This window comes from Symphodus melops (genome assembly GCF_947650265.1).
Source record: "Symphodus melops genome assembly, chromosome: 12".
Classification (NCBI taxonomy): domain Eukaryota; kingdom Metazoa; phylum Chordata; class Actinopteri; order Labriformes; family Labridae; genus Symphodus; species Symphodus melops.
Window position 1 is genome coordinate 26270480 of NC_136702.1, and position 12204 is coordinate 26282683.

The 12204-nt window shown below is 40.5% G+C and overlaps 1 protein-coding gene across 2 annotated transcripts in view; it reads left to right on the top strand.

Annotated features, from left to right (window-relative positions):
- arhgap15 (Rho GTPase activating protein 15) overlaps nucleotides 1-9211 on the top strand; it is a 30681-nt gene extending 21470 nt beyond the window's left edge. For both annotated transcript variants that reach the window (XM_079356893.1, XM_079356894.1), the window contains 8 exons: nucleotides 1265-1363; nucleotides 1526-1661; nucleotides 3235-3369; nucleotides 3562-3660; nucleotides 3944-4021; nucleotides 4493-4627; nucleotides 5460-5565; nucleotides 8722-9211. In XM_079356893.1, the coding sequence (XP_079213019.1) occupies nucleotides 1265-1363; nucleotides 1526-1661; nucleotides 3235-3369; nucleotides 3562-3660; nucleotides 3944-4021; nucleotides 4493-4627; nucleotides 5460-5565; nucleotides 8722-8905 (972 nt within the window). In that variant the 3' untranslated portion in view covers nucleotides 8906-9211. The remainder of the gene's footprint in view (nucleotides 1-1264; nucleotides 1364-1525; nucleotides 1662-3234; nucleotides 3370-3561; nucleotides 3661-3943; nucleotides 4022-4492; nucleotides 4628-5459; nucleotides 5566-8721) is intronic.
- The last annotated feature ends 2993 nt before the right edge of the window (nucleotides 9212-12204 follow it).

Below are 12204 nucleotides of genomic sequence, written 5' to 3' on the forward strand. Positions count from 1 at the left end.
ATCTAGTGATGATTACCTCCTAAATCCCAAAAGGCCCTGTTTTATTTTGTTTTATGTTTTATTTTCGGGTTATGTTATTTCTGTTATTGCTATTCTTTCTATATTTAGTTTCCATATTTGTACAAAAAATGTGATACTGAACTGCTTCGTAAATACAACTATAATTGAAAATTGTATCACTTTGAAAAAAACCCACAATAAAAATATTTATGGAAAAAAAAACTTTATTTATATAGTACCTTTGACAACACAGGTTTACAAAGTGCTTGACAATCATCAAACACAGAGAACATAAACAACCCTACAACCCGACCATTACAACCCAGGCAAAACAAGAAGCCTACAACAGGAACTGAGAACAAGAGGACAGAAGATGAAAGGGATTAAGAAACTAAAGGAACTAAAAGCAAATAAAAAGAAACCGGCAAAAAGAAGATACGAGCAGTAAGCGAAATAGAATTAAGAGAATAAATGATCCAAAAAATAATCATTTTAATAATACTAAAAAGTATATACATGAATAAACAAAGTAAGTAAGATAAAGAATGACCAATTTAAAACAGATGAGAGCATAGAAAAAAGGACATATATACACGTATAAGAGATTTAGTAGGGGTCCTTCGTGTGGTAAAAGACAGCCCTGAAACATACAACATAAGGAAAAGTGAGGAAAAGGTGAGACTACCTGTAAGAGGAGGTGTTTCTTCTCTTATCAGTGAAAAGGGGAGGACAACTGGTCACTTCCCTAACCCATCAATAAGATTACAAATAAGAAGTAAACATACCTACCTCACCATACATTCATTTGGATATAAAGTCAGATTCAAGTGAAATAAATATAGATCTACATTTCTGTCAGGTTCCATGGAGACAGTTGGTAAATGTCATGAAAACATTAGTATTCAGTTGACACTTTTAATAATGCAGATTATTTAAATATGAAGAAAAGTTTTTTAAAAACCCTTCTATAACTAGTAACACATCCTAGGATTATCATACAGATTAAATGTGATTATAACGTTTACGTATCCCTATATATTATATTCCTATATTACACATTGGATTTCTGCAGGAAAAGATTATAAAACACATTCAATGTGACAGTTACAAATATATGGACTCAAAGATGCATCAGTGTTTCTTCAATGGAGATTTAAACGGGGTGGTTGAAATAAGAGCTCCTGAGTGGTGATTTAAATGATTATCTATCTGTCCATCCGTTCATCACTGTTTGAATTTCATGAAACATTTTCCTCTTGTCCAGATCACAACGAATGCTGGAAGTGAGTACCTCCTGCAGACAGACAGCTACTCCACTGCCAGTAAATGGTACGACGCGATCAGAAAGAGCGTTGAATCTTCGGTAAGTACGACATTCTTTTACAGCAATTTATTGTTCTCTTACAATGTTTTTCCCAAAAATGATCAATCCAAGTTTCTCCAACTCCAAAGTTTACGACATACAATCAGTTCAGTTCTTCAAAATGAAGGCTTTGGTTTTCGGTTGTAATTGTTTTTTGTTTAGACAAATTTAGACGGAGGTTTTTCTCTGCGGAGATCAAACAGCACAGATTACCTGCCTCGACACAGCTCCCTACCTGGACATGGTTCTGCCTCCCCCAGCAGCAAGCAACGCAACCCAGTGCATAGACGCTCCATCAGTGAGTAACTGATCACATGTGGAGCCTCCCACATGCACTGTCATTGATGTGTTAGAAAACTAGTCTATTAACTGGCCTGTGCTCATTATTGTTGTTATGTTATTAACTCTTGGAGATATTCTATTTATATAGCTAAAGAAAGCCAAAAGCCCCCAAACAAGGGTTAGGGTCGCCGGTGGCGCAGCGGCAGTGCGCACGACCCCACGTATTGAGGCTCAGTCCTCGCGTGCGGGCGGCCCGGGTTCGCGTCTGGCCTGTGGCCCATTTCCCGCATGTCTCTCCCCACTCTCTCTCCCCGATTTCCGACTCTATCCACTGTCCTCCCTCTATCATTAAAGGCAAAAAGGCCCAAAACAAATCTTTAAAAAAAAAAAAAAAGAGTTAGGGTTCTTCGAGTCTGAAGAAGAGCTGTGCTCAAAGCGTTACTCACTGAGGTCTGCTTACTCTTCTGATAACAAACTGCAGGTAAAAATAAGCCAGGGAGATGACAGAAAAAAACAGGAGAGCAGCATCATTTTGAAACGTGCTGACCATTCAGTCATCATGAGCTTGTGACATGACAATGAGCCATGGTCCGGTTGTTAATGAGTTTGTCTTTTGCTGTGAAGAGTATTTCTTGGAGTTCAACAAGACAAAGCAGATGATCATAGACTTTAGAGCCCATTCACCAAAACATCCGCCCACAATTATCAAAAACAAGGCAATTGAATAGCAGAAGATCCAAAAATATCTCAGGACAATAACTGCTTCAATACTGACTTTGGCAAAAAAAATGATGAGGCAGTCTTCAAAAAGACGCATCATTAGTTTTGTCTGAGGAAACTCCTGATTTCATGTTGGAAAAACCCTGATGGTTTTGTTCTACAGAGCTTTCATTAAATCAATGCACTCTTTTTCTCTTGTTTAAAGGTTTCGTAAGCTGACTCAAAAACAAAAATGCTCTCAATCAAATTGTTAAGTGGGCGAGCTAACTCATGGGAGAGTCTCAATCCAACCCGATAGATCTGTATTCTGTACAGCTGCAGCGTATGGCGAGCACAACATTTAATGACAGCATTCGAACTTTAAATGTGGAGTTTCAGCTTCTCCACTCTGGCTGTGGATTGGCTGCTCCTAAAGGGAGAACAACATGATGCACTTTAAACCATGGAAGGATCATTTCTCCTTCTGAACAGGTGTTTGTTTGAGGACTTCACCATGGCCACATGGAATCGTTGTTTGTTTTCATGTATTTTGTCTCGAGTGTTGTTGTGTTGTCTATATATGTGGAATGCTGAATTCCTGTCTGCACAACAAATGTGTCTTTACTTATAATAAAGAAACCTTGAACCTACAATTGGAGTCAGTTTTAGACAGAAAGTTTCTGTCTCTTCGCTTCATTAGGTCTGAAATACGTGATCGATAGCTACACAGATATGTGATGGATCTTGAAAGGGTTAAATAAAGACTCACCTAAATCCTAACCCCCCCTCCCCCAACAACAGAATCCTGGGTTAGGGTTAGCTCTCCTCCACAGTGACCTGAAGCTAACATCGAGGATGTTGCCAAGCTAACAGTGTGTGTTTCTCTGCAGACATGTTTGGCAGCTCGAAGCTGAAACACAGCACATCAGACAGTGCAGATAAGAATGGAGTAAAGAACCGACTGAAAAAGTTTATCATCAGACGTCCGTCCATGAAGACTCTGCAGGAAAAAGGCCTCATCAAAGGTTCCTGTGGTTCCTTTCACAATAAAAGATCAACTTAATTAATGTTTGTTATGCTTACGGCTTCAATGTTTTCATCAATCATTATCAATGATCCTGAATTTCCCTCGGGATCAATAAAGTATCTATCTATCTATCTATCTATCTATCTATCTATCTATCTATCTAATGAAACCTTTGGATGTGAAATGACAGATCGAGTTTTTGGCTGCCATCTGCTGACTCTCTGCGAACGAGAAGGAAACACGGTGCCGAGATTTGTTCAGATCTGTGTCAACGCAGTGGAAAAGAGAGGTACGCTCACAATCATTCATTACATCTATCAATCCATCAGTCAGTCCACCAATCAATCAATCGTTTAGTTGTTTATTAGGTCGATCAATCAGTGTTTGTTTAGTCGTCCACATGTTGGATAAAGTTTGATTTTAGAGCAATGACTTAAAGTTCGGGCTGCTCGCACATGATTGGTCCACGATTGAAAAGGTTCTGTGATGAAGAATTGATGAACAGCAGGAAATGTTAAAGCATAGTTAATTCATTCTGAATGATTTACTAACGCACTTTGAGGGTTTGTCAGGTCTGGAAGTTGATGGGATATATCGAGTCAGCGGCAATCTCGCCACAATCCAGAAACTTCGCTTCATTGTTGATCAAGGTCAGTAAAGCAGAAAATGTAACTTCCTGTCCTTCCAAAAAAAAAAACAACAACTTTATTTCCTTTTATGCACATCAATAAGCAATCAACATCCCAAAGGAAAACAGGGAATCATCTTGATATTGGGTCTTATCTGCCAAGCAAAGATATCACTGTATAAAAAAGAGCACATACACACTTTTCTAGTAAAGATCATTCAAATTGTGGTAATTACAGTAATTATTTAAACAACGCAATGTTTGAGTTATAAGAATAGGGCAGGGCTAGGTTTTAGGGTCATCAACAACACATGAAACATATAAGGAAATCAATAAAAATAGCTGAGGGTTAATGGGAAGGTCCATTACCAATATTTTTTCAAATTCTTCGACTATACCACAATTCCTCCAGCATTTGTTGCTGGCATTGTTTTTGTAGGCAAAAGTTATCAATGTATATGAAGCCTCCTTTTGCTCTGGTGTGACCCCTCAGAAGAAGAGTTGGACCTGGACCAGAGTCAGTGGGAGGACATCCACGTGGTCACCGGAGCGCTGAAGATGTTTTTCCGTGAGCTTCCTGAGCCAGTGTTTCCCTTCAGGTTCTTCCAGCTGTTTGTGGAGGCTATCAGTAAGTCCAACATAAAACATCTGTTTGAATATTGAGGTTTATTAGTCTTTTTATTGGACAGAAGGAACATAAGACAAAGCATGTGAATATGTGAGCAACTTGAGGAGCGATTCGTACCTTTATGATATGAAAAACATCTTTTGATGTGTGATCATTTATTTCATGTGAGACAGGAAGCACAAGACTGAGTGTAAAACTGTACAGTTTATATGTTTTTATACAAGACAAAAACAGACTGGAGTGTTAAAACGACAGACTTTATCAATGCCACACGGTTACTTCCTATTACTATTGTGAAGCTGGTGCAGCTGAACGAGCTAGCAGCAAGTAGCCATTAGCAGAAATCCAGAGATATCAATCAATCAATCTTTTTTTGTATAGCATCAATTCATAATAAGAGATATCTCTTTCCATGTTACACTTTTCATCGTGTGTTAATGTCCATTGTTGTTTGTGTAGGTCATTCCACCTTATTTGCCTTTATGAAGGTTTATTCTCTGATGGGCCCACTGCCCAACAGAAATGTACTCTTGCTTAATATGTAAATTATGTAATTTGAAAGAGCAAGTAAAAAGAACATGCTCATAGTAAGATAGCTGATTAGCATCAGATAATAGACAATAATAGATCATTTCCATGGCAACATGCTCACTTATCATACATAGGTACTAAAATATAGACATAACCTCCCAGAGGTTTGACACAGGCAAGGTTTGTCTATCATAAACTTAACACATATATAACAGTGGCACCTCCTTGTGGCATGATTTGGTACTACAATGATATATTAAATATTCAATGCTTTAAAGTACTGCTGCTGATTTTTAAACAGAGATCAAAGAATCCAAACAAAAAGTTCAGGCTGTGAAGAAACTGATTCAGGAGATGCCAAAACCCAACAAGGACACCATGAAGCTGCTCTTCAGTCACCTGCACAGGTAACCCCACCTGACCTTTCACCTGAAAAGTTAGTAAAGCAGTTCTCAGCAGGAGACTTTCACCGTAAGACTGATTCAAACATGTGCTGATGGTAGTTTGTTGGTTTTAGTGGTGCATGAAAACCATGGTAGATAAAAGGAGCAGCATGACTGAGATCACGGGGCTGTGGTTTAAGTGCCATTAAAAGATCTGACATTTGCACACATGGCACTGAGAGAGGACGCTGGCGCTGTTTGTTCTCCTCTTCTCTGGCTGTGATTTTTAGATGTTTGTGACTGTTAGACTGCTAGAATAGTCTTTCTGTACTTCTACACTTTAAGTTATAGCTACAAGCCCTACGCTACAGTTTTATGCGACATTTGATCGTATGTCTTACCGCCGTTGTTAACTAAGTCGCTAGGCACCTACCTGCTTGAGATGTTTTACATCTGTCAAACTTTGGTCCCTCTTGTTTTACTACCGTGACAGACAACTTTCCTTTCCATCTGGCCAACAGTCAGTGAGGCTAGACAGCATCCCTCCTTGGCCAGCATCATGGTGTTTAAATATCCCAGCTCGCAACTCCACCAACTAAACTCTGCAACCACTGTTGGATTTAACAAGCCCATCATCAGCAAACTTAACCCTAGCCAGCCGCCCTTGTTACATACATAGAGGCTCCGACTGAAAACTAACAGTCCATAAACCTCATAGCAGCTCTGTGGTCATCCGTCGCATGTCTGACACGTCATCGGAGCGACGTCTCTCCAGCAAACATCTACACAGGAAATGCCGCAAGATCTCTGCACTCCAGCGCAGAAAACAACGTTGGATCTCCGCACTCTGGGCTGGATAGATTTCGTGGAGTGGATTCCAGCCTCCAGAAGTGCAACAGGCACATCACCTTTACAAAAAGTTGATAACATCCGTTCACACCAGTCCACCACTCCTGTATCACCCCATTGAACTGTCGACCCACTCCCCGAGACTGTCCAGGCCCTCTGCTCCTTCTCCAATGTCACACAGGAAGAAATGGAGGCAATCACCAGAAAACTGAAGCCGTCCACTTTGAACCCCTCCCCCTCAGCCCTACTGAAGTCCAACATCTCTGGCGTCTCTCCATTCATCACTAAAATCATAAACCACTCCCTCCTGGCCGGCCATATCTCACCTGCATTAAAAACTGTTGTCGTCGGACCATGACTGAAAAAACCCACCCTGGATCCAGAAGTTCTCTCCAAGTACAGGCCCATCTCCATTCCAGTCTGGTTTCCGCCCTGGCCATAGTACAGAAACTGCTTTGGTCAGGGTCACCAACAACCTCCTGATGGCAGCAGACACCAGTACCCCATCACTTCTCATCCTTTTGGATCTTACAGCTGCCTTTGATACAGTCGACCACAACATCATCCTGCACCGCCTGCAATACACCACTGGACTCACAGGAAACACATAACTGGTTCACTTCTTACCTCACTGACAGAACCGAGCGTGTGAGGGAAATCTCACACCCACCATGTCACCTGCGATGTCCCCCAGGGCTCGGTGTTAGACCCAACCCTTTTCTCCATCTACAGCGCTGCCAGGATCCTGATGAGGGTGCACAAACACGAACACATCACCCCCATCCTCACCCGCTCCCTGTCAAACTCAGAATTGAGTATAAGGTCTCCCTCCTCACCCATCAATGCATCCACGGATCTGCCCCCCCTTACCTCCAGGAGCTCCTCACCCCCAGACCACTTCATGCACCCTCTGTTCAACATCCACACAAACCCTCGTAGCACCAAGGACCCGGACCCATACCATGGGTGATAGGGCTTTCTCTGTTGCTGCCCTGAGCACCTGAAGGCCCCACAGACTACAGCTGCTTTTTAAAAAAAGCCTTCTGCTAATTTAAATATATTATTTTTAAATTCTCTTTTTATTAAAATGTTTTAGGTCCAAACAGACAATGATCATACATTTTAAACTTTTCAATTAACCATCTGCAATGTACAATCATGTCCAACGGTACAGTATCTCCAACTCATAGAGCAGTATAAAAGCGTGCAAGGACCCATTAGGCGCCTAAACCACCCATCAAATATAGTAAAGAAAAAAAGAAAAAAAAGGGAACAAGAACGCAGTAAACAAACATGTTGGGGTAGACCTCAATGACACATAAAGCCCTCTACAGAGGGAATACACACACACACACACACATACATATATAAATATACATATATATATATATATATATATGAAAAAACATCCACTTTAAATAAATGATGGTTGTATTGGCGTGACATACTTCATCCATCTTTTCAAAAAGATTCCCTGTTGCAATCTCAAAGCAAAGTAATCCTTTCCATTTTAAACATATCATAGATTATGTCAACCCACTCCTCCACTGTAGGTGTTCCTGCTTTTAACCACCTCCTAGTAAAAGCTTTTCTACTAACAGCACTAAGGATCTGAAACAAGTACCTGACATTAGAAGATCCTATGACAAGTATAACGACTCAAATTTAAATTGCACATGTCTGAAAAACACTTTACAAAATTTTAAACACCTCCTGCCAAAATGGGATAAAAGTTATTTTATACAAGTATTTTATTCTTTTAGATGCTGTAGCACTTTGGGATTCACAAAATGTATTATTATTATTATTATTATTGTAAGACGATCTGACGAGGTCGGCATGTTGAAAATAAAAACTTAGCAGAGGTATCAGTCGAAGCAACAAGTGTCCAACTCTATGATGACAGTTTTCTCTCAGTGATCCGTGTAGCTCAAGAGTGGAGAAGAACATCCTGGAGAACAGGAAACAGAATGCAGCAGCTTGATTGGAGCATAATTGAGTCATTAACATATGGATATATTTCTATATTTGCACTTTATATTTTTTAAATAAATGATAAAATCAATTATTGATCATTGAAGTAATTTGACAGAATTGAATCTTTAAAATCATGTACCAGAAACTACATTGATGTTTTTAGTGTCTGTGTGTGTGTGTGTGTGTGTGTGTGTGTGTGTGTGTGTGTGTGTGTGTGTGTGTGTGTGTGTGTGTGTGTGGATATAAACACATTGTTTCAGTTTGAACATGATGATGATGAAGATTAAAGGATCATATAAAACACTAATTTCAGTTTAATAATTTCTGTTGTTGCTTCTTGTGCTGTTGTTTCAGAGTTCTGGTGTTTTCCAGGAAGAACCTGATGTCAACTCAGGGCATCGGCATCGTGTTCGGCCCCACGCTGATGTGGCCGGAGCTGGACACGGGAAACATGGCAGTCAACATGGTCTATCAGAACCAGATTGTGGAGTTTATTCTGATCGAGAGCCAGGAAATCTTTAACCTGGACACCAAGTGACTCAGGTTAAATAGCACGAAATGTAACAAAGCTGTTTTTTTAATCAGGTAATAAAACAAGCAGCTGGTTTGGACTGCACTGTTAAAAAATAAACTGGAAATCAAAATTCAACTTTGAGAAAAAATGTTCTTTACACAATCGTTTCACTGATTACTGTACAACAATATTTTCAACTAAACACTGTTGTATTCTCATAAACATCCATCTTTCTTTCCACAACCTAACCCTTATTAAGTTGTACAGTGTTTATAAGGTATGTTTATAGACACAGTTTGTAAAGATTTCATAAAGACAAATGAACACAAACAGCTGTTTGAAGACTTCCTGATTTAATAACAATTTAAAAACAGACACACAACACCATGTTCATGATGCGTTCAGGGGAATCCAGTACGATACAAACACTGTTGTTCATGTTCATGATGCGTTCAGGGGAATCCAGTACGATACAAACACTGTTGTTCATGTTCATGATGCGTTCAGGGGAATCCAGTACGATACAAACACTGTTGTTCATGTTCATGATGCGTTCAGGGGAATCCAGTACGATACAAACACTGTTGTTCATGTTCATGATGCGTTCAGGGGAATCCAGTAGGATACAAACACTGTTGTTCATGTTCATGATGCGTTCAGGGGAATCCAGTAGGATACAAACACTGTTGTTCATGTTCATGATGCGTTCAGGGGAATCCAGTACGATACAAACACTGTTGTTCATGTTCATGATGCGTTCAGGGGAATCCAGTAGGATACAAACACTGTTGTTCATGTTCATGATGCGTTCAGGGGAATCCAGTAGGATACAAACACTGTTGTTCATGTTCATGATGCGTTTTATTTCATTACACGATGAACACTTTTGGTTCCATAACACAATCAACAACACAACTTTATTTTAGTTCTGAATTATCAAACATCTAACACTTAATTAAACCCTTTAATAAACATTCACAAAAGATCTTCATCAAATTAATACTTTATCAAACCAAATATTGAGAGCACTGATTGGCAGTGAAGAAGGAGGACAGAGAGCACTGATTGGCTGTTAAGAAGGAGGACAGAGAGCACTGATTGGCTGTTTAGAAGGAGGACAGAGAGCACTGATTGGCTGTTTAGAAGGAGGACAGAGAGCACTGATTGGCTGTTTAGAAGGAGGACAGAGAGCACTGATTGGCAGTGAAGAAGGAGGACAGAGAGCACTGATTGGCTGTTAAGAAGGAGGACAGAAAGCACTGATTGGCTGTTAAGAAGGAGGACAGAGAGCACTGATTGGCTGTTTAGAAGGAGGACAGAGAGCATTGATTGGCTGTTTAGAAGGAGGACAGAGAGCATTGATTGGCTGTTTAGAAGGAGGACAGAGAGCATTGATTGGCTGTTAAGAAGGAGGACAGAGAGCATTGATTGGCTGTTAAGAAGGAGGACAGAGAGCATTGATTGGCTGTTAAGAAGGAGGACAGAGAGCATTGATTGGCTGTTAAGAAGGAGGACAGAAAGCACTGATTGGCTGTTTAGAAGGAGGACAGAGAGCACTGATTGGCTGTTTAGAAGGAGGACAGAGAGCACTGATTGGCTGTTTAGAAGGAGGACAGAGAGCACTGATTGGCTGTTTAGAAGGAGGACAGAAAGCACTGATTGGCTGTTAAGAAGGAGGACAGAGAGCACTGATTGGCTGTTTAGAAGGAGGACAGAGAGCACTGATTGGCTGTTAAGAAGGAGGACAGAGAGCATTGATTGGCTGTTTAGAAGGAGGACAGAGAGCACTGATTGGCTGTTTAGAAGGAGGACAGAGAGCATTGATTGGCTGTTTAGAAGGAGGACAGAGAGCATTGATTGGCTGTTTAGAAGGAGGACAGAGAGCATTGATTGGCTGTTAAGAAGGAGGACAGAGAGCACTGATTGGCTGTTTAGAAGGAGGACAGAGAGCACTGATTGGCTGTTTAGAAGGAGGACAGAGAGCACTGATTGGCTGTTTAGAAGGAGGACAGAGAGCACTGATTGGCTGTTTAGAAGGAGGACAGAGAGCACTGATTGGCTGTTTAGAAGGAGGACAGAGAGCACTGATTGGCTGTTAAGAAGGAGGACAGAGAGCACTGTTACAGTGGAATGTTTTTAAACAACAGCGTAGGAATTCAGCTCGGTTGGCTTTGCCATCTACCGATGGTTTCTGAGTGAAGACGCACTGTTGTGAGATATCCTGCCTTCATGGCCAATCAGAAGGCGGAGAAGTCGACAAAGACGTTGTAAGAAGCCGACAAGGGTTAGTAATACTGTAAGCCTATACTCTCTACAGCCCATTGTTTAACTGTTAGCATGCTAACTATAGCTCGTTGGGTTAGGGTAACCTCTCAGTGTCAGATGGATTCGTTTATTTATTTGTATTAAACCTGACACATAAATCTGGTCACACAACTTTCTGCAGCAGATAAATCTGCTAACCTACTCGTGGATCAAAATGAAAGGTGCTGTATATAGCAACTTTACTTACTTAATTACAAATGTACATGAGATATAATAATATCTGCAGGGATGTACACACTGGTTCTCTCTCTCTTCTTCTCTCAGTCGTCGTATCAGTACAGAGATGGACTAACTGTATCTGATGGCTGCCGTAAAGACGTTCACACTCTCGACGTGTTGACACTTACATGGAGGTGAAAACAGACGAGTGTGGCGCTCTGTGGACACGAGAGAGAGAGACGCCATCCTCCATGTTGGAAGTTACTTTTCTATAAAATCAACTTTGAAACGACAGTTTGAAGGTGAAGAAATGACAGATGGTTGCTTTAAGGTGGAATGGTTAAGGTGACCCATTGTTGAATAGTTGTTAAGGTGGAATGGTTAAGGTGACCCATTGTTGAATAGTTGTTAAGGTGGAATGGTTAAGGTGACCCATTGTTGAATAGTTGTTAAGGTGGAATGGTTAAGGTGACCCATTGTTGAATAGTTGTTAAGGTGGAATGGTTAAGGTGACCCATTGTTGAATAGTTGTTAAGGTGGAATGGTTAAGGTGATCCATTGTTGAATAGTTGTTAAGGTGGAATGGTTAAGGTGACCCATTGTTGAATAGTTGTTAAGGTGGAATGGTTAAGGTGACCCATTGTTGAATAGTTGTTAAGGTGGAATGGTTAAGGTGACCCATTGTTGAATAGCTGTTAAGGTGGAATGGCTAAGGTGACCCATTGTTGAATAGTTGTTAAGGTGGAATGGTTAAGGTGACCCATTGTTGAATAGTTGTTAAGGTGGAATGGTTAAGGTGACCCATTGTTGAATAGCTGTTAAGGTGGAATGGTTAAGGT